This window comes from Balaenoptera physalus, assembly GCF_965194825.1.
Source record: "Balaenoptera physalus genome assembly, contig: SUPER_7_unloc_3, whole genome shotgun sequence".
Taxonomy (NCBI): domain Eukaryota; kingdom Metazoa; phylum Chordata; class Mammalia; order Artiodactyla; family Balaenopteridae; genus Balaenoptera; species Balaenoptera physalus.
In genome coordinates, this window is record NW_028126532.1 from 355,001 (window position 1) to 379,112 (window position 24,112).

General features: G+C 38.8%; 1 protein-coding gene across 4 annotated transcripts in view; it reads right to left on the reverse strand.

Annotated features, from left to right (window-relative positions):
* Nucleotides 1-24,112, reverse strand: part of LOC309665287 (serine palmitoyltransferase 1-like) — a 98,562-nt gene that overhangs the window by 52,874 nt on the left and 21,576 nt on the right. For 3 of the 4 annotated variants that reach the window (XR_014266301.1, XM_082478920.1, XM_082478919.1), the window contains exon 6: nt 23,156-23,288. Coding sequence is in view for 3 of the 4 variants with exons in the window: in XM_082478920.1 (XP_082335046.1) it covers nt 23,156-23,288 (133 nt within the window). In the remaining variant the exon portion in view is untranslated. Of the gene's footprint in view, nt 1-22,486; nt 23,028-23,155; nt 23,289-24,112 lie in introns of those variants that run through there. The other variant, XM_082478921.1, reaches the window with a different exon arrangement.

Consider the following 24,112-nt stretch of genomic DNA (forward strand, 5'->3'; position numbering starts at 1 on the left):
TACAGTTTCATAGGTTTGATATATGTGTGCCCATGAAGCCATCAGCCTAATTAAGATAGTGAACACATCCATCACCCCCAAAAGTTTCCTCATGCCCTTCTGCAACCCCTTCCCACTCCCCTCATTCCTTCCATCCCCAGGCAAACATTTAACTACTTTTTGTAATGACAGATTTATTTGCATTTTCTAGGGCTTCATACACATAGACTCATACAGTATTTTTTTCTAGCTTCTTTCTCTCAGCATAATTGAGATTAATCATGCTGTTGTGTGTACCAATAGTTTACTTCCTTTTATTGTCATGTATTATTCTACTGTAGGGATATATCATACTCTCTTTATCCATTCACTTGTTGACGGATATATGGGATATTTACTGGTTTGGGCTGTTACAAATAAATCTGCTATGAACATCCATACACAAGTCTTTGTGTGGATATATGATTTATTTGTCGTGGGTAATATCTAGGCGCAGAATGGCTGGATTATATGATGGCTTTATATGATGGATTTCTGCTTGGCTTTTTAAGAAACTGCCAAACTGCAAAACAGGTACCTTCTAAGAATATTAAAATCAACTGACTGATTTTTGCCAAATGCCAAAGGAAAGTGTACGATCTTCTTTTTATCCCTTTGTTTTTCTACTGAAATGTATTATGTTTTCACTTTGAAAACAGGATTCCCCTCCCCTCTTAATACTGAAACATTTTACTGACCAAAGCAGGCAATGTAAAAAGTATCTCATCCCTTTTAATATTATAAGCCTTTGATTGTTACAACTTTTTTGCTCCTCAGAAAGCCATCCCCTGCTATTCCAGACCCACAGATATGGGAATGGAGTACTGTATCAAGCAGCCTCCCAAGGAACAGGACATTAACCACTGAGACAAGAAAAACCATGGCCTAATTATCATTAATCCAAGTGCACCTCTATTCTAGAAAAACAGAGTGCCGTGAAGGGCAGAGAATATGCCCATTCATAACATTATGTCCCTACTAAGTAACTCGTGATCTATTTCAACTTCTCTACTGATACCCCAAGTCCAGAGAATTACTCTCTGGTTTCTACCAAGGGCCTGAAAAAATAACTTTTTTCCCCACTGATTTTCTTTTTCTGACCCTCAGAAAATTCTATCATATTAAGCAGGTATGATTGTATTTTCAATTCCTCTGCAGGCTCTTTCTGCTTCACCGTCCCCCTGTGAGTTTTCGCAGTTCATCCGTAATGTTCTTCTATGAGTGAATTACACTCAGTGGTTGACATACACTTACCTGTCCCCACCACTTCTATTATCTGGCATATTCCCTAAAATAGGTCTGCCTCCATTTTCCTGGTACTCTTACCTTACTAAAAGAAAAGAAAACATAATCAGTGCCAATGTTTTCACTGGTTTCAGTTAAGGTTGAAGTTCAGGAATAAATCATAAACTTTTTAGTGGGGATTTGTTCTTCCCTTTTTTTTTACACTTAAAATAATATTTATACTACTTTTTCCCCATGGAATGTGTTTTTTTATGCCCACTATTTGGATCGTTTACAGCTTTCAAGACAAATCAATAGAATCTTAGCTTTAAGATAAGTCTCAGATTTAAATCCCAACTTTGTTGACCTGCTAATGGTGGTGATTGTGCAAGTTACATAATCTCTCTGCATTGTGTTTATTTCTCCATGAAGCTGGAGTACCTCCAATCACAGAACTCCCTGAGGGCAGGTATCTTGGGCCATTTTGTTCATTATTATATAGCTGATGCCAAGAATTGTGCCTGACATATGGGAGGCACTAAATAAATAATGACTGAACGTATAAAACAAAAACAGCAATTATAATAACATAACCACCTTCACACAATTTGCTGCACGAAGCCAGTGGATAAACAATACTGTTTAACTTCCATTACATACAAAAGTGTTCTACCAGGAAGAGAGCAAAGTAAGTGATGATTTCACCATCAGAGACTTTAGAGGGAATGATTTCCAGGGATCCTAGACCTGGGATCTGTGATTTATTCCTGACATCAATCTTAACTGAAGCAAATGGAAACATCAGCACTGATTGCCTTATCTTTTCTTTTCTTTCTGTAAGGTAAGGGTACTAAAAAATGGATCATGACAGACCACATGAAATTCTATGCTAAGAAAGTAAGAATTTTACATGCCAACCTTTTCCGGTTGTCACATAACAAAGTGCCACTTTTTAGAGAAATACACCCAGGTCCGTTCTAGTAAAGTGGTTAGGACACAGGGCCTGAAGCAATGCCCAAGACACCCAATATATGGCCAGAAACATAACTGAATTGCCTTCCCAATTTCAGAGCAGAATTACTTGTAAAAATGGAAAGAAGAGATCCCAGAGACATCCTCAGAAAAGAAAAAGAACTCACCTCTAGGCGGGGCTCACTGTGTCTGAGAGTTACTAGGTAAACATATTGTGCCCCTTCGACAAGATTTGTCCAGCATCTACTGCAGCAGATGCTACACACCTTGAAACCTCCTCCCAATGCTATAGCTCACATGGAGAGCAGTGGCTCAGAATATGCAATGGACCCAGTAATAAACAGAAACCATGGCCCTAACTCATCATCAGAGGACAAGGCGGCAGGTAGCAGCACCTTGAAAAGTCTAAAATACCTTCCCAAACTACATAAGGGATAAATAATGAAGACAGCTTGGAATTAACTTCTGATGATGCATATTTTACTATTTATATGTTGTTCAGGATGCATTATATTTATAAAACCAAGGAAGAAAGACCCGGAAAAAAAGTATGATGACACAGGCAGGGCCACCAAGTCAGTGAGCAGAGCAAGAACTCTGGTTCCTGGGAAAAGAGCCTGAGGAGCTGCACTGGAAGTTACAGGACAGTGGTGGGTCTCAGGGCTCCCAGGAGAGGCTCTGATTACAGCTGCCACAGTTGTCAGCCACTTCTCCAAAACTTGGAGTCGCTCTGGCTTGACTGATTTTTAGAAGGTCTTCTTACTCTGTATACCCCTGAGAAAGACAGATTCTCTGTACAAGTGAGATGAAAAGGAAGGAGAATAGGATCCTTCTGTCTCCTGAGGGACAGCTATTCCTCCTGCCTGCTCTCATCCTCCAAGAATGGGAGAACCTAGTCACCAAAGGCACATTGCAGGGTTTATCAATTAAAAACACTCTAAAGAAATGTAACCCTTCTAGGTTTCTTTCTTCTAAGAACCCCTCCCAATGTCCACTCCCAGGAGCATCCATTCCTGAGGGCGAAGCGAGGAGAGCCAACCCCACCGTGCACACAGCTCTGCAGGTCCGGCCCAGACTGACCCTACCTGCACACACACCACCACCCAGTCAGAGAAAGAACAATGCCCATGTTCACATTAATCCTGACTGAGCCAGCCCTTGATTTCTGGCAATGTTTCATCTTTCTCTTTGTGAATGCTTCCTTCAAATCCTTAAGGGTTTAGCATTTCTTGTTTTTAGGTACCATGTTTCTTTCCTGTGTGCATGGAACACTTTTGCAAGGAAAGGTCATTCTTCCTCGATTAGTATGTTGTAGGCTCTTTGTACTGTTTTTGCTAATGGAATTTAATTCATATCAACCCTCCATGGCAAATGTTATCATTCCTATTTTAAATATGCAGAAGCTAAGACTCAGGGAGATTAAGTAAGTTGTCAGTGGACACTCCACAAATAAAGAGATCTAGGTCTGTCCAATTCTAAAATCCCCATTTTTTCACTGTGCTAAGCAGTGTCTGAGAACAGGAGGCACATACATTTAACAAATAAATCTACTAAATTATCTATAACATACCACAATTAAGCCAGGACAGAGAATAGTTCATAAATGGACTAAATATCTCATATGTATCATATGTTCATAATGAATAGAGAAAGGTTTTCAAAGTCATAGGAATAGAACTTCCGAAAAAACAAACTCATATGGCCAAGTGAGAGTTTTAAGAAAAGTTTTCTTGCAAAAATATGTTATTTTCCCATTCGGATATTTTTCTTCTAAAGAAATCTTGTTTGGTCTCTTTATTAGTGGCATACAAGATAAAAAGATAATGATAAGGACATATATATTATACACCCTGTCCCTTCAAACTATAAATCAAGAAGTATTTTTTATCCTCCAACCTAATAAGAAAAGAGGAGTCATGTTGATGTTTTTTCTTACTTTGAAGGAAATAAAGGCAAATTCATCGCTTAAGAATTTTATCTGCTTCAGAGTCATTACGAAATAACTAACAAAATAATGTAGAGTATTTTTTATTAGGGTATAGTTGCTTTACAATGTTGTGTTAGTTTCTTCTGTACAGAAAAGTGAATCAGCTATACGTATAAATATATCCCCTCTTTTTTGGATTTCCGTCCCATTTAGGTCACCACACAGCACTGAGTAGAGTTCCCTGTGCTATACAGCAGGTTCTCATTAGTTACCTATTTTATACATATTAGTGTATATAGGTCAATCCCAATCTCCCAATTCATTACCCCCCCTCACTTTCCTCCCTTGGTATCCATACATTTGTTCTCTACATCTGTGTCTCTATTTCTGCCTTGTAAATTGGTTCATCTGTACCATTTTTCCAGATTCCACATGTATGTGTTACTATATGATATTTGTTTTTCTCTCTCTGACTTCACTCTGTATGACAGTCTCTAGGTCCATCCACGTCTCTACAAATGACCCAATTTTGTTCCTTTTTATGGCTGAGTAATATTCTATTGTACATATGTACCACATCTTCTATTTAGGGTCTTTTGTGTCTCCATACAAATTTTAAGGTTTTTTGTTCTAGTTCTGTGAAAAATGCCATTGGTAATTTGATAGGGATTGGACTAAATCTGTAGATTGCTTTGGGTAGTATAGTCATTTTCACAATATTGATTCTTCCAATCCAAGAACATGTCTATGTCTCCATCTGTTTGTGTCATCTTTGATTTCTTTCATCAGCGTCTTATAGTTTTCTGAGTACAGGTCTTTTACCTCCTTAGGTAGGTTTATTCCTAGGTATTTTATTCTTTTTGTTGCAATGGTGAATGGGACTGTTTCCTTAATTGCTCTTTCTGATCTTTTGTTGTTACTGTATAGGAATGCAAGAGATTTCTGTGCATTAATTTTGTATCCTGCAACTTTACCAAATTCATTGATTAGTTCTAGTAGTTTTCTGGTGGCATCTTTAGGATTTTCTATGTACAGTATCATGTCATCTGCAAACAGTGACAGTTTTACTTCTTCTTTTCTGATTTGGATTCCTTTTACTTCTTTTTCTTCTCTGATTGCTGTGGATAGGACTTCCAATGCTAGCATGGAAGTTAGTAGAAGGAAAGAAATCATAAAGATCAGAGCAGAAATAAATGAAATAGAAACAAAGAAAACAATAGCAAAGATCAATTTTTTAAAAAGCTAGTTCTTTGAGAAGATAAACAAAATTGATAAACTTTTAGCCAGACTCATCAAGAAAAAGAGGGAGAGGATGCAAATCAATAAAATTAGAAATGAAAAGGGAGAAGTTACAACAGACACCACAGAAATACGAAGCATCCTAAGAGACTACTACAAGCAACTGTATGCCAATAAAATGGACAACCTGGAAGAAATAGACAAAGTCTTAGAAAGGTATAACATTCCAAGACTGAACCAGGAAGAAATAGATAATATAAACAGACCAATCACATGTAATGAAATTGAAACTGTGATTAAAAATCTTCCAACAAACAAAAGTCCAGGACCAGATGGCTTCACAGGCGAATTCTATCAAACATTTAGCGAAGAGCTAACATTTATCCTTCTCAAACTCTTCCAAAAAATTGCAGAGGAAGGAACATTCCTAAGCTCATTCTATGAGGCCACCATCACCCTGATACCAAAACCAGACAAAGATATCACATAAAAAGAAAATCACAGACCAATGTCACTGATGAATATAGACGCAAAAATCCTCAGCAAAATACTAGCAGAGAGAATCCAACAACACATTAAAAGAATCATACACCATAATCAAGTGGTATTTATCCCAGGGATACAAGGGTTCTTCAATATACGTAAATCAATCCATGTGATACACCTTATTAACAAATTGAAGGAAAAAAACCTCATATGATCATCTCAATAGATGCAGAAAAAGCTTTTGACAAAATTCAACACCCATTTATGATAAAAACTGTCCAGAAAGTGGGCATAGAGGGAACCTACCTCAACATAATAAAGGCCATATATAAAAAACCCACAGCAAACATCTTCTTCAATGGTGAAAAACTGAAAGCATTTCCTCTAAGATCAGGAACAAGACAAGGATGTCCACTCTCATCACTATTAATCTAAAGTATTTTTAAAGTGCTAAGAAATAGCTGTCTAGTGCTAGTGTAAAGATGTCCACAGAGGGCTGCTGCAGAAAGTCTACACTCTGGATCCACATGGAGCAGGAGTTAAAGATGCTGATTAGCTGCATATAAGAGCATTCCATACAGGAGTCCAAGAAATTACAGACTCAAAAGTTCTAGGGACAAGCAGAAAAGAAAGAAAACACCATGTCTTAGCAAGTCTTAAGATGTTTATTGTATGTGGATCTTTCATTTTTATTAATATTCCATAAGTATCTAGTCCATATGCCTCCATTGCATCTATTAAATCTACAGAAGGCACAATCCTGTTTGTGACAGAGAAACTAACAAAAATAAGGCTATTTCTGACCTTGAGAAACCCTATTACCTGGTTGGTGAGGATGTGGAGAAAAGGGAATCTTAATACACGGTGGTGGGTAAATTGGTGAGCCACTGTGGAAAACAGAATGGAGGTCGTCAAAAAACTAAAAATAGAGCTACTATATGATTCGGTTATTCCATTTCTGGGTATATATCCAAAGAAAAGAAAAACACTAATTCAAAAAGATACATGCACCCCAAAGTTCATAGCAGCACTATTTACATTAGCCAAGATATAGAAGCAACCTAAGTGTCCATCAACAGATGAAAGGATGAAGAATATGTGGTATATATATATACAATGGAATATTACTCAACCACTAAAAAAAGGACATTTTGCCATTTGTAACAACATGGATGAACCTGGAGGGTTTTGTGCTTAGTGAAATAAGTCAGACAGAGAAAGACAAATACTGTATGTTCTCACTTGTATATGGAATCTAAAAAATAAAGCAAACAGATGAATACCACAAAACAGAAATAGACTCACAGTTATAGAGAACAAACTACTGGTTACCAATAGGGAGACAGAAGGGGAGAGGGGTAAAATGGGGTAGGGGATTAAGAGGCACAAACTGCTATGTATAAAATAAGTAAGCTACAAGTATCTATTGTACAGCACAGGGAATATAGCCAATATTTTATAATAATAACTTTAAATGGAGTATAATCTATAAAAATAGTGAATCACTATGTTGTGCACCTGAAACTATTGATAATATAATATTGAAAATCAAGAATACTTCAATAAAAAAAAGAAAAAGAAAAAAAGAAACCCTATAACCTGGAGGTGCAGACACCTACACGTCAACATGCTTTCAACTGGAGAGAGAGGTGGTTGCTAAGTGTATGAGCCCTCCTTTAAGGAAACAACTCCGTTAGAAATAATAACCCATGATAACATCTGTGTCCAAGGCTCCAGATCACTCAGACTAATTGCTTTGTGGTATAAACTGCTGTCAGTCAATCCTTCCACAGCTGCCAGCACCAACAGGCATGTACAGAAATGCTCACTATGAGCCGTTAGAATTGTTATTGCAGTGTGATTTGGAATAGCCAAAAACTGGAAACTATAAAATGTCCATCAAAAACATAAAGGAGAATAAATTACAAATGTAAAGTGGAAAATAACACAGCAACGAGCATAAATGCTCTACCACTATGTCTAATAATACAGATGAATACAAAAACACAATATTATGCAAAAGGAACCCATGACAAGAGAGTACATGCTGCACCATCTCACTCATATAAAGGACAAGAACAGGAAATATCAAGCTACGTGCAGCTCAATGACAAAAAGACAAACAATTCAGTTATAATATAAGCAAAGCACTTGAATAGATACTGATCCAAAGAAGACATACAAATGGCCAGCAAGCACATGAAAAGATGCTCCACATCATCATTCATTAGGGAAATGCAAATCAAAACCATAATGAGATACCACTTTACACCCACTAGGATGGCTATAATCAAAACAGTGGAATATATCAACTGTTGGCAAGGATGCGGAAAAATCACAACCCTTGTCCAATGCTAGTGGGAATAGAAAATGGTACAATCAGTATGGAAAACAGTCTGACGTTTCCTAAAAAAATTAAACTTAGAATTACTGCAATTCTACTCGTAGGTATGTATTCCAAACAGGTGTGTAAGTAAAAACTTCTATATAAATATTAATAGCAACACTATTCACAATAGCCAAAAGGTGAGAACAAACCAAAACAAAGTTTGGAAGGACTATTTTTAATATCAGCCAAAAGAAAACATCTGTGAGATTTGGAATTCTGGTCTATGCCTTGCATGCTGAGGTCATCAAATTGTACTTTCCAAAAATCTTTGCATGTGATGTTTATCCCCTCAATCCATATTGAACTAGGAACATCCAGCAAACTTGTAATTTTCCTAATTCAGACATCTGGAGGTCACAATCTAAGTGAGATCTAAATGTATTTCATTTAGGCCTAGGGTCATACTTATCTGGTAAAAGGAATGCTTTTCCATCTTCAGAGCGGGCTTGTTCCCAGAATCCTCTTTCACTGGCCTGATGCTAATGATTCACGTGCGTGAGTTCTAGCTCTTTAGGTGGTCACTAGAACGTGCAACCCCCTGAAGAGAGTACCTGCTTCTAGATCCTTCCTAAATCTCTACCACCAACATTCTTTTCATTAATTCCAAAGTTTTGACTGCATACATTATATGACCCTTAATGAGTATGTGGGCAGTCCATACGTCACACATCAGTCACTTTCCTCTCTTCCTCAAAACAGAGGGTTGTTTTGTTACTTTAAAGAATCTAACAGGGAATATCCAACAAAGCCAGAGGGGATTTTCTGAACACAATGGGACAATGCCTACAACCCAAGAGCCCTGCTGGCTCTTCCCGACTACTTGGCTGTGCTTCTTGCTCACTTTCAGAACGGAAGTGAGGCAACTTGTTCTCACATCTCCTTCAGAACCCTTCCAGTCCATCATCATCACAGTGGAGGTCCTCTTCTTAAAGTCACCTATTCTAGTAGGGGACAGAGGGCATACTGATGAGTATTAAGAAAAACATGAACTGTCAGGCACTGACAGGAAGAGCAGGAAGCTCTCCCTTTTGTGAGATGGAGCCCACTAGCAATGCATATTTCACTTTTAAACATATGCACCAACTGGAGATTTTAAAAGGTAACTTACAGGGCTTCCCTGGTGGCACAGTGGTTGGGAGTCCGCCTGCCAGTGCAGGGGACATGGGTTCAGGCCCTGGTCCGGGAGGATCCCACATGCCACGGCACAATTGGGCCCGTGCGCCACAACTACTGAGCCTGCGCTCTAGAGCCCGCGAGCCACAACTGCTGAGCCCAAGTGCCACAACTGCTGGGGCCCACGCGCCTAGAGCCCGTGCTCCGCAACACGACAGGCCACCGCAATGAGATGCCCGTGCACCGCAACGGAGAGTGGCCCCCACTCGCCGCAACTGGAGAGAGCCTGCACACAGCAGTGAAGACCAAGTGCAGCCAAGAATAAATAAACTAAATAAATAAATTAAAAATAAATTAAAAAAAAAAACCAAAGGTAACTTACAATTATCTGTTCCTGAAATGGTGCTCCCCTTCTCACTGCAGAAGTCTTAGAGTACTTGCAGTTACTTTACCATTTAACATGCAGTGGTCTGAGCCAGGAATTCATTGAAGGTGATGGATTCACACTGTACTTTTTTGGCTCTCACAAAAGTAAAATCATTTATTTTTGTATATAACTTTCCTCTACTTTTCCTTGACAGAGATTAGAGAAATAAGCAAAAGGCATCCATCAATCCCAAGAATGCATTGATTATCTGCCATGGGCCAGGCAGTTATCTGGATCCTGGAGTCAGAGAATGAGTTACCTGCCAGCAAAGACCATAGACTCTGGCAGAAGCACAACAAAGATGTACCCAATCAATCAATAATCGCCCACTGAACAGTACATGTGGAAGGCACTCTACTGAGAACCGGAGACTGAAAGATCAACAAACGATAGACCCTGTAGTCTTTTTGTCTACAAAGAGAGGACGCCAGACTGGAAGGAGAGGTATTATTAAACACAGGGAGGTAATGGGAGTCATATAGTGGGATTGGCTAATACATAAAATGCCTTAAGAACAGCCGATTGTAAGTTGATAATGCTGAGCTTTCCTAACCATGTAGTACCTTACAACAGTTGATCAAAAACAGAAAACTAGTTAAATGGAGCATTTAAGAGAAACAAAGAGCAAGATCATGAATTCTTAGTCCTTTTACTAGACTTAACCCTGCATGCTGGCATTTAGAATAACTGTGTTAGGTATCTATCACTGCATAACAAAGTACGCCAGAAGGGGCTAAAACAGGATTATATTTGCTCACAATTCTATTTGGGCCAGGCTCAAGTTGTGAAAAGAACTTTTGAAAAGTTCTTTTGCTTGTCTCATCTGAGATTATTCATGTGGCTGTTCAACTGGGGACTGATTCATCCAGAGGGACCTCAGCTGGAAGATCCCATCTCAGCTCCACGTGGTCTCACCCTTTATGAGGCTCTACCAAGCTTCCTCACACAGACACACTACATTCTATGGGGTAAGAGGAAGTCAAAAGTCCCCTTGAGTCCTAGATCAGATTGTCACAAATATTACTCACTCCACATTCTTTTGGTCAAAGCCAGTCACAAGGCCATTCTAGGTAAATAAACGGGATAAAAGACTCTACCTCTTAAAAAGATGGACAGTAAAGCCATGTATTTCAAAGAGGTGTGTCTACAGGAAATGGAGACTTGTTGTAGTCATCAATTTAACAATGTCTTAACATTTAGGACTCCAAATATCTAATTTTCACAACTGAAAGATCCTTTCTTCTCACTTCTCACTATTCACAGTGTAAATATTCCTAATTTCATATAGAAATCTCTAAACTCTAAACATACTAGCTTTATCAATAAACATGTTTATACAGCACCTGTATTGATAACTTAACATTTTTACCACACAGGCTAAGTACAGTACTCTTGCCACGTGAATTACTAAAGTAGGTAATAAGGATAATAAGGTAATAAGCGTGTTCCTTGTTCCAAAATTATTCCCTGCTACTAGGGCCAGCATCTGAGGACTTCTGATTAACATAACACTTTTTTGTATTTGACATTAATTTTAAAGGCATCAGTTAAAAGTACAAATGCTATATAATTAGGTTGAAACAACTTATTTAAACATGTAACTTTTCATGGAGACCCACCTGTCAACAATACTTCCCCTCCTCCTTCAGACACTTGAAGGTAAGTGACCATGAACAAATGAGTAATTCTGATTTTTATATTACAATGTGCAGTTTCTGTTTCCTTGACAAGAGGGATAGAAATAAGAAAATATTGGCATTTTTGAATCTCCTAATTAAAGACAATGTGTTTTGCGTTTGTTTATAACTCAAACTGACTATAATACTTCAAGCACAGTGAAATTCACTTACTATTGAACAAGAGATGACTAGTCTCAAAAATAAACTTCCAATGTTCTTCCAAGGTAATTTTATCACAATTGTTTCTGCTAGAAAAGAGGGAAAGTCCAGGTAATACACTCAAAATTTCCATTAGGAGAGGCAGCCCAAATAGTATCCTATCACCTTATGATTTTCATGCTGCTTTCACCCACCACAGGGTCGCTTGGCAATGTTCTGAGACAGCCTTCTCTGATTTCGCTTGGCAGACTGAGGCAGTGTTTCTACTCTGTGATTGATTGCAGCATTACCTGGATAGTCTTAGTCCAAGCTCCCCTGTGAAAGTCTTGAATAATTTGTAACTCCTGCCATGAGCTCAGCACCTGATTTATTACACCTCATTATTGCAGCTGCCTGTCTGTGTACAGAGGCAGCAGGTAGTGAGAGCACACAGAGTACAGGGAAGAAGACAGTCACCATCCCCCCAAAGCAGCCTAAACAAGACGGACAATGGAATTAGAGTCTACATTACAAAACTCCAAACTAAACACAGAAGTTTTCCTGTTAGAGACTTAGTTAGTGTGGACCTAGCCAATGCCTCCACTCTATCTTTCTCATAACATTCATCTTACCTGTGTCCTAGCCAAATGTTAGACCCACAGTGAAATTATCCCCCATTTTGTTCAATCGCAAATAACCCCATTTTGAATTGAACTGAATACAAGAAAACATCCAAAACAATATAAGCATACAAGTGGCCAAGACCTATATTTAAACCAACAAAGAACAACAGCCAACATTCATTCAGAATTATCTATGAAGCATTTCTCACAAAATCACCTAGGTGTCTAGTTCACAGCATCAGTGTTCCTGTTTTTGAGCTGGTGGTGTCATTGTCACTAATCAATTCTCTTTATGTGAGAAAGATCCCCAAACATTCTCTTTTATCACATTTTTGTTTCATTTAAGAATAGCCTTCCCGCAACACTTACAAAGGGACTCCTCTGTTGAACTGTACACTTGAAATGGATTAATTGCATGGTATGTTGATTATATCCCAAAAGAGGCCTGAGAGGAAAGAGAGAGAGAAAGAGAGAGAGTTTCCTGCCTGCCAAGTTTTCTCTCAGGACTATTGAACTCTGATTCTCAGAGAGGAGTTGTTAACCCTCTCCCAGTGTACAGGTGCACACATCCTACATTAGCTGGGGATGTGGGCTCTATGATTATCTTAAAATCCAATGATAAATGTGGGGGCGATCACCTGTTATGTACTGAATGTTTATGTACTCCCCAAATTCATATGTTGAAGCCCGCAAGTAATGCTATTTGGTGGCAGGCCTTTAGGAGGAAATTAAGTTTAGATGAGGTCATAAGGGTGGGGCCCCCATGATGGGATTAGTGTCCTTATAAGAAGAGATAGAGCTTGCGCACTCTCTCTCCACTGTGTGAGGACACAGCAGGAAGGTGGCCACCTGCAAGCCAGGAAGAGGGTCCTCACCAGGAACTGAATCTGCCAGCACCTTGATGCTAGATTTTAAGCCTCCAGAATTATGAGAAATAAATATCTATTCTTTAAGCTACCCAGTCGGTAGTGTTTTGTTAAAGCAGCCCAAGCAGATTAATATGTCATCTCTGGGCATCTTTACAGTGCGTTACCTTCTTTACGCTTAAGTGCCTTTACCTAAGGCATTGGGCATCAGATTGTTAGCAAAGTTTGTAGTGCTTAAAAACCTTCCACCCAAAGAGCAAACAGAAGACATCTCTGTCTTGATAGTCTGTACTATTTTGGGATCCTTTTAGGCATATTTTGTAGGGAGAAAATGGCATAGGCTTTTAAGATGTCCTGGGTAGAGTCAGAGAAAAAGTCGTTTAAGGTCAAGTTAATAAAGAAAAACGTTCCTGGCGAGAATTTATCTAAATTTCACTAAACATGGCAGTAACAAAGTATTTAATTAGTTCCTTCTTCTTGATACACCTGCCCTCTCCACCAACATCAGAAGCATACTTGAAAAATAGCCTATGAGGTGATCCTGAAGGAGGCAGGCTTGTAGCCTGACTCAAATTTTGATCTGTAAGCTACTGGGTCACAATCCTATGCATAGTTATTTAATGAATACAGAGTTACCTGTTAATATCTGTGTCTCTAAAGTTTTTTTCTCCTTTTGTCTACAGGATAAAACTGTTTTTAGATTTCATAAAAAGAAGCTGCCACATCTACACCCAAAACAGTCAGGTCTCACGGTGTCCTGCTTCTTGCTATTCTTTGAAGGGGACACTCGCTGCTTGATACCCCATACCACCCCCACATTGTTTTTATTTTTGAAAAAATTAAATAATTGCCAGTAACAACCAAGGTCTTTTATGAAGAATAAAACATTCCATGTGTTTTAATTAATGAAAAACAAGGATGTTATGCTTGAAAAACCACAATGATTGCCCTAGGAAGAAAATTAATGTAGGTCCATTTCTCTACACTGTTATTCTAATGGTGTAAAAGGTATGCCAGCACTTCCAAAGCGAGGTGCTAGGCACAGAGGAGGTCTTTAACAAATAAAAAGGAGGAAGGAAATAGGAGAGAATGACCAGACACCTAAAGTAATTACTAAATGACTACAGTCATCTAAAGTGATAATTTTGACTGAGCATAAATCTCCCTAGAAAATACTCATCACAAAGACCTACTACAGTATAGGAGAGAAAGAAGAGTTTTTGGCTGGAAGCCCCAGGAAAACGTCTGTAGCAGTAATTCTCTAACAGTAACAGAAGGGAGATAAGAATTTATGGTAACATAATGCAAAACCACAGCACAGAGGCAAGAATATTTGGGGTAGCGCAAGGGAGGGCAAGTGCCCATACAGGTAGAAAATGAAGGATTCATTAGTGAGAAAGGCTAAAGAAGTTGCTGGGGTAGTATGTGAAGGTCTTAAGCGCCAAGATAAGGCTGTGGAACTGCATCCTGCACTCAGGACCAGCACCTTGGAAGTGAGTAGCTTGAGCCATATGTCACCATAGCCAGTAGCCTTGCTTATATACAACAGAACCCTGGTAAAGATCATATCTTTGCTTTAGAATGACAACTCTGCTAACAGAGCATAGGATCACAGAGCAAAGAAGACAGAAAACTGTAACAGCAAGAATGGTTAAGGGCCTCCCTAGAGAATTGGTTGTACCAACAGAGTAAAATGGCAGAGCAGCCATTAAAATCATGATCTTAAAAAAAAAAAAAATGCTATTTTTAAAAAGGAACATGTTTAGGATAAGAAAAGAGAAAATCAGAATACTAAACGCTGCTATTTCCAATTTGTTTAATTATTCAAGATAAACACAAGAAAAATCTTAGTAGTAGACAAAACACATAAAGTCCATTTCCAGGTTGACAATGTGAGAAGCTCCATGAACCCATTCATGGACCCTCTGAGGTTTCACACTGCTTCACACTGTGGAAGAAACAGACTTCACAAAAATAATCTTAGCCAAGTCACAAAACAAATAAAAAAGCAAATAACAACAAGCCAGGTGAGCAGGGAGGGGAATCAGTATCCAGAGTTGCTATAATACATTACCCAAAATGTTCAGCTTTCAACAACAACAAAAACAACCATATGAGAAGTGCAAAGGAAGAGGAATGTTTGACACATACTCAGGCAAAAAAGCAAGCAACAGAAACTGACTTTGAGAAGGACCAGATTTAACAGACAAAGACTTCAAAACAACCATTGAAAAATATATCAACAACTAAAGTAAATCATGCTTAAAGAAGTAAAGCCTGATATGAAGACACAGTTTCATCAGAGATACCAATAAAGAGGCAGAAATTATTTTTTAAAAAATGGAAATTTTGGTATTGAAAAGTAGTATAAATATTAATAAAAATAAAAATTCATTGGAAGGACTCACCAGTAGATTTGAACTGAGAGAAGGAACACTCAACAATCTTGAAGACACATAAATGGATAGAGATTATACAATTTGAAAAACAGAAAAAAATAGAATGAAGAAAAATATCCGAGCCTCAGAGAAATGTGGACATTTGGTATCAAATATACCAAAATATATGTGATAGGAGTACCAGAAAAGAGGAAAGAGAGAAAGGAACAGAAAAACTATATTTTAAATGGCTGAAAACATCCCAAATTTGCTGAAAATTATTAACTTACACATCCAAGAAGATCACCAGCTCCAAATAAGATAAAACACAGTTAAAATGAGATCCTCATCCACCAGAGGGCAGACAGCAGAACCAAGAAGAACTACAATCCTGCAGCCCTGTGGAATGAAAACCACAATCACAGAAAAATAGACAAAATGAAAAGACAGAGGACTATGTCCCAGATGAAGGAACAAGATAAAACCCCAGAAAAACAACTAAATGAAGGGGAGATAGGCAATCTTCCAGAAAAAGAATTCAGAATATTGATAGTGAAGATGATCCAGGACCTCAAAAAACGAATGCAGGCAAAGTTTGAGAAGATGCAAGAAATGTTTACCAAAGATCTAGAAGAATTAAAGAACAAATAGAGATGAACAATACAATAACTGAAATGGAAAATACACTAGAAGGAATCAATAGCAGAATAACTGAGGCAGAAGAACAGAGGAGTGACCTGGAAGACAGAATGGTGGATATCACTGCTGCAGAAGAGAATAAAGAAAAAAAGAATGAAAAGAAATGAAGACATCCTAAGAGACCTCTGGGACAACATTAAACACACCAACATTCGCATGAGGGGTCCCAGAAGGAGAAGAGAGAGAGAAAGAACCTGAGAAAATACTTGAAGAGATCATAGTCAAAAAATTCCCTAACATGGGAGAGGAAATAGCCACCCAAGTCCAGGAAGTGCAGAGAGTCCCAGGCAGGATAAAGCCAAGGAGAAATACACCGAGACACACAGTAATCAAACTGACAAAAAATAAAGACAAAGAAAAATTATTAAAAGCAACAAGGGAAAAATGACAAATAACATACAAGGGAACTCCCATAAGGTTAACAGCTGATTTCTCAGCAGAAACTCTGCAAGCCAGAAGGGAGTGGCACAATATATTTAAAGTGATGAAAGGGAAGAACCTACAACCCAGAATACCCTACCCAGCAAGGATCTCATTCAGATTCGACAAAGAAATCAAAAGCTTTACAGACAAGCAAAAGCTAAGAGAATTCAGCACCACCAAACGAGGCTCTACAACAAATGCTAAAGGAACTTCTCTAAGTGGGAAACACAAGAAAAGAAAAATACCTGCAAAAACAAACCTAAAACAATGAAGAAAATGGTAATAGGAACACATATATCAATAATTACCTTAAATGTGAATGGATTAAACACTCCAACCCAAAGACACAGACTGGGTCTTCCCTGGTAGCGCAGTGGTTAAGAATCCACCTGCCAATGCAGGGGACGTGGGTTCAAGCCCTGGTACGGGAAGATCCCACATGCCGTGGAGCAACTAAGCCCGTGCACCACAACTACTGAGCCTGCGCTCTAGAGCCTGTGACCCACAACTACTGAGCCCATGTGCCACAACTGCTGAAGCCCACGCGCCTAGAGCCTGTGCTCTGCAACAAGAGAAGCCACCACAATGAGAAGCCCATGTACTGCAATGAAGAGTAGCCCCAACTCACCACAACTAGAGAGGGCCCACATGCAGCCACAAAGACCCAACACAGCCAAAAATAAATTTTAAAAACTAAAATAAAAATAAGTAAATTTTACAAAAAGACACAGACTGGCTGAATGAATACGTAGTGGTCTGGATAGAAGATCAGGCCAGCCACAACATTCCCTTAAGCCAAAGCCTAATCCAGAGGATGGCCCTAACTCTCTTCACTTCTATGAAGGGTGAAAAAGGTAAGGGAACTGCAGGAAAAAATTAAGCCTAGCAGAAGCTGGCAAATAAAGTTTAAGGAAAGAAGCCTTCTTTATAACATAAAAGTGCAAGAGGAAGCAGCAAGTGCTGATGTGGAAGCTATAGCAAGTTATCCAGAAGATCTAGCTAAGATGATTAATGAAGGTGGCTCCACTACACAACCAGTTCTAATGTAGATGAAATGCTCTTCTATTGCAAGCAAGAAGATGCCATCTAGGACTTTCATAGATATAGAGGAGAAGTCAATGCCTGGTTTCAAAGCATCAAAGGACAGACTGACTCTCTTGTTAGGGGTTAATGCAGCTGGTGACTTTAAGTTGAAGCCAATGCTCATTTACCATTCCAAAAATCCTAGGGCCCTTAAGAATTACACGAAATTGACTCTGCCTGAGCTCTTTAAATGGACCAACAAAGCCTGGATGACAGCACATCTGTATAAAAATATGGTTTACTGAATATAAGTCCACTGTGGAGACCTACTTCTCAGGAAAAAAAATTCCTTTCAAAATATGAATGCTTATTGACAATGCACCTGATCACCCAAAAATTCTGATGGAGATGTACAGTGAAATTAATGATGTTTTCATGCTTGCTAACACAACATCCATTCTGCAGCCATGGGTCAAGGAGTAATGTTGACTTTCAAGTCTTATTATTTAAGAAAGGCATTTTGTAAGGCTATGGCTTCCATAGACAGTGATTCCTCTGATGGATCTGAGTAAAATCAATTGAAAACCTTCTGGAAAGGATTCACCATTCCAGATGCCATTAAAGACATCCATGATCCATAAGAAGAGGCCAAAATATCAACATACACAGGATTTTGGAATAAGTTGATTCCAACCCTCATGGATGATTTGAGGGGTTCAAGACTTCATTGAAAGAAGTAACTGCAGATGTGGTGGACGTAGCAAGAGAACCAGAATTAGAACTGGAGCCTGAAAATGTGACTGAATTGCTGCAACTCCTTGATAAAAATTTAATAGATGAGGAGTTGTTGCTTAAATGAGCAAAGAAAGTGGTTTATTGAGATGGAATCTACTCCTGGTAAAGACACTGCAAAGATTGTTGAAATGGCAAGAAAGGATTTAGGATATTACATAAACTTAGTTGATAAAACAGTGGCAAGGTTTGAGAGGACTGACTCCAATTTTGAAAGAAGTCCTACTGTGGGTGAAATACAATCAAACAGCATTGCATGCCACAGAGAAAATGTTGATGAAAGGAAGAGTGAATCGACGTAGCAAACTTCATTGTTGTCTTAATTTCAGGAAATTGTCACGGCCACACCAACCTTCAGCAACCACCACCCTGATCAGTCAGCAGCCATCCATGCATGCAAACCCCTCCACCAGCAAAAAGATTGTGACTGGCTGAAAGTTCAGATGCTGGTTACCATTTTTTAGCAATAAAGTATTTTAAATTAAGGTATGTACATTTTTTTAGACATAATGCACACTTAATAGACTACAGTATAGTGTAAACATAACTTTTACATGCACTGGGAAAGCAAAAAAATTGTGTGGCTTGCTTTGTTGTGATATTCTCTTTATTGCAGTGGTCTGGAACCAAACCCACAGTATTGCCAAAGTGTGCTGGTAATCCCATTCATGAGGGCTCCATCCTCAAGATTAAATCATCTCTGAAAGCACTTACGTCCAAATATCATCACATTGGGGATTAGCTTTCAACGTATGAATTTGGGGAGGGAGGAACACAAACATTCAGTCTATAGCACTCACCAAGGAGAAGAGAGGGACACAGTAGGAAGAGACAGTTAAATGTTCCTTACTTTCTCAGCATGCCTAAGACTAATCCTGGTCTCCACGACTATCCTCTAGGTCCTTCACTTTTCTCCTCAGATTGATTTACTCGTATTCAGAAACACATCATATTATTTAGAAATACACAATGGATGATTTCTTTTTAAGAAAAATCCAGACTGGTGGTTGCCAAGGGGGAGGAGGCTGGGGGAGGGATGGAGTGGGAGGCTGGGGTTAGCAGATGTAGGCCTTTATATATAGAATGGATAAACAACAAGGTCCTACTGTATAGCACAGGGAAATATATTCAATATCCTATGATAAACCATAATGGAAAAGACTGTTTTTAAAAAAGAATGTGTGTGTATATATATATCTGAATCACTCTGCTGTAGAGCAGTAATTAACATAGCATTGTAAATCAACTAGCCTTCAATTTAAAAAATGAAAAAAGAAAAAATCCTAAAATCAATTTGACTCTCCTGTTAGTTTTATGGGAAGATTAATTTTCTTTGTTGGATGTTCAAATGTCAAGCATAAAGTTTTTTCCACCAACACTTCAAGGACCTGAGGGTATGCAGGTAGTGAGAGGTTTCCTACCTGGAGAGCAATAGAGGCCCATAAGGGTAGTCTCAGTTCTCCAGGAACAACTAATACCAAACCATCAGAAGGACAGCTTCATGCTTTATAGCCACATGAATACTTTAATTTCTTCTCTAATGGTTCAGAAATGGTACTTTGAGGACAGTGAATGACTGTCTTTGTGTGTTACGACATTTCCTCCTCCCTTGATTTGCTCATTATGAACTTGGTTTTATTTTTGGTCTTTGCAGATGTCTTATTTCTCTCCATTTTTCCTGATCATTTGTCCTAAGTTTAAGCCATTCTATTTTTCTCTTGGTACATCTGTCACCTGTGATTCTTCTTTTTCTCATTTTCAAGTCTCATTTCCCTAATCAGTGTCTCTCCTGCCTTGGCCATGAGCTTTGGTACTCACAAGAAAATTCTGGCATTTTCTCTTTTGTTCTGTGTGAAAGTGGGCAAACTCTTATATTTTACCAAAACGCACAGTCACAGAATGAGAGAGACTAGGCACCTATGAAACTCTGTACCTGTTTTGTTCTTTTAAGGATTATCCTTTCTGGTGTTTTTGTGAGGTTTTATTTTTTCCAACTTGAAAATATCCAGACATCCCTGGCAGGCCAGTGGTTAAGACTGCACACTTCAACTGCAGGGGGCAAGGGTTCGATCTCTAGTCGGGGAACTAAGATACTGCCAATCACGTGGCACGGACAAAAAATAAAGATTGAAAATATCCAAAGAAGTGTCCATACTCCCTAACATTCCTGCAAAGTTGGAGCTCAATAAGTACCTGTTGACTAGCTCACTGAGTCTTTAAAATCACCCACCATAAGAGAAATTTTATCTTACCTAACTCAAAATTGTTTCTACTATTAGTAGTTGCCAGGGGCTAAAGAGTGGGTAGGGTAGAAGGGATATGGGTGTGGCAACAAGAGGGATTATCTTGACTTTATCAATGTCAACATCCCACTTTTCAAACTGTATTACAGTTTTGCAAGAGGTGACCATTGGGGAAGACTGGGTAAAGGGCACATAAAATCTCTGTATTATTTCTTACAAGTGTATGTGAATCCACAATTATCTCAATATAAAACATTTCATTAGAAAAGGGTACACAAAGTAATATAAAGACAGAGCGACAAGGAAAGACTTACGTATATAAACAACCATTGTTCTGAGACCTACTGGCAAAGCATTATCACTGTTTACTACAAAAGAAAGAAAATAAAACATCGAACATATTGTCTATGCCTAATGAAATTATCAAAAACAATTTATCAAATAATTTACTAAACACCATTTCTACCTCTAGTGTTCCTACTTTCAAATGAATTTCAGGTGGAATATTTAAAATTATGTATAAGGGAATAATTAAGTTGTCTAGTGACTCATTAGAAACTGAAGTTCTAAGACACCAGGCATAAGATTTGAAAGTGAGTTTAGACTAGGTTTCCTAGCAGTGAAAACCAAAAGGACAATATAGTATTTATTATCTGACAAAGGAAGCATACAAGTTCAACTGTAACTGTAAACTTCTTCTGGACTTTAAACTCAAAAAGGAATTTATGGTGGGGGCTTGTATAAAGCGATATTGGCTGACACTGTATTGTAGTTGTCTGCATCTATGCTTTATTAAAAACCTAGAATCACTGTTTAAATCACTGGCTCTCAAATTTGTGATGAGTCTTTATTATTATTGATTTTTTAAACTATGTGCAAGAAATTAATAGAAACATTCATTTTCATGGTCACATTGGGAAACAATTCTACTCAGGCCCAGGCCATGTGCTGGAGTGCTCCCAGGTAACTGTCACAGGGCTGTGGGGAAGAATGGGACACAAGCGCGCTGAAAACCCCCAGGAAGAGCCAGCCCTGCAGCGTGTGCTTGAGCTTGTTGCACTACAGGTGCTCCGACAGTGAGTGAGAAGCAACAGGATGGTACAGGGACTGAGGTGAGCTGGGCTCTGAAGTCCAGTCACTTGGACCCCTCTTTTGAGCTCCAGCCTCCATTCATTCTCTTACTGAAGGTATTTATTGAGCACCACTAAATGGCACATGCTATCCTAGGCAACGGGCTGGTATGAACTGTTGAAAGTGGTGTAAAAGAGTACAGTGAGCGTGAGGCAAGCTGAGCCAAGAGCAGACGGTGCGGGCGCACATGAGCACACACGCACACACCTGCATATGCAAGTTAAGCGAGGCTTGAGAAACAGTGATTTTGACAGGCACGTAAATGCCTGCATGGTCATGGATTCACAAGGATACCAAACTCCTCTGGCTGTAAAATTTTCTCCACATGCAGCAAGGGGTCTTCACCTGGTCTGAGAGCTTGGGGAAGGCTTTCCTGCAGAGGTGGTATGTGTGCAGGATGAGCAGGAATTAAGTAGGAGATGAGAGGAGGAACAGTGTTCTAGGCGTAGGGACTTAGGGTCTTAGCACGTGCAAAGGCCTTGAGGGGAAACTAGCATATAAGGCTGGTAAGGCTACACAGCATGACCACCTAAGGGGAAATGGCAGAAAACGGGCCTAAAACAGTAGTCTAGAATGTACAAGATCGTAATAAGAACTTGGATATTTATTTTAGGAACAATGGAAGCTCTTAAATGGAGTGTCTGGCTATGGTGTCAAAAAGGAAAAGAGGAAACAAAAGTCACTCTGAAACCTAAATTAAGAGAGTCATTTAATAGTCCACTCAAAAGATAACAGAGGCTCGGGCTAGTGGCAGGTGCTCCTGACGGGTATAACCAGGTGCCTGGGCTATGCCAGCCCTCACTCTACTCCTCTCTGCTCTTCCCCTCCACAGTAAAAAGCAACACCATACATCTAGTGCACATGTATGCAAGTGTGTAATTTGTTCCTGGGAAGTTAAGGAAGTCTGCAACTCATGACTTCTATATTCTTAACAAGCCATGAAGCAAGATCAGCAGAGACCAAGAGTTGCAGCGAGGGTGCTGAGAAGTGGAGTGACTTTATCAGGTAGTATGAGTGGCTATGTGGGCTACGACCATGGACTCACAAGGACACCACACTGTCACAGAGCTGCACAGGGAAAACAGAGGGCTGGTCCCGTCCTACATAAGTTTGGCCTTCCCAACATCAATAAATAAAATCATAATGGCAGATAACAAAGTACCGACACCTTAAGGCATCCTTCCAGTGGAGGTCTCACTAATTCTGCAGAACTACTTGGCTGGGTGACTATATATTTCTTTAAAAATGAAAAAAAAAAAATCAATATTATTTTAGGCAGATGACCTCTAACAAAGGAATTCTCTAGGAGGGCCAATATTATTTCCAAAGGAATTCTGATAAGAAATGTCAGTAAAGATTACTTACACAAACACAATGTCCCCTCTCTTAGAGTAAGCAGGAATAGCACTGGCTATGGTGGCAAATCCATATGAGTATATAATGGCTTCTTCTGTCTTCATAAATTTTGCCAGGCGGTCTTCCAAATCCAAGTGCACATCTAGTTCAAGAGTAAAAAGTTAAATGGTTAAACTGTCTCATAATTCTTTTTCTTTGACTAAAGAATTAATAAAATAACATAAGCAGTTTAGTTATTAATACTGTCACCTTGTGGTCAAAATGTAATTGTTCTTAAGTTACAAGTCATACAATATCTACTAAGATAATTCTGGGCCAAAACTGTTTCTATACTCTGTGAGCTGAATCAGCTACTCATTTGTCTATAAATATGTGACTGGGACAGCTCTGACTCTAGGTTTTGCTTTTATATCACTCTAGCAATAAGAATTCAAGGTCCAGTGACCTTGCCTGCTTTAACTTCCCTCAACCAACAATGCCAAGACTTTACCAATGTACGACATTAACTTATTAACGCCGTTTTGCATTTTAGTAGAAGTGACCAAACCAGGCATTAAGACAACTGTCAACCAGCTTTTAAAAGGAAAAGAAAGAAAAAAGAAAAGTAGTTACGTTAAAAAGAACCCCACATACTCTGCATCAAGAGATAGGAACTTTTTCAGTTGTGGTGGTCACTCCTCTAACAGTTTGTGTCAGCACTTAGTTGTGGCACCTGCCATCACTCTGCAGTACTGAGTTTCTGTCTAAATTTCTTTTTAAGTGTACTGGTGAATTCAAATGTATAGTACAAAGAGAAATATGGTCCTTTTATGGAAGCAGCTTAAGAAGAATGTTGATGTAATTATAGGGATAAACTGTAATTATTAAACTGGTATTTTTTTTTCTCTCTTACATCATCGTTCCATATAGCCTTTCACCTTTCCAGGCTAAGCCATGAGGCTTCACACCCTGGGATGGAGGGACCAG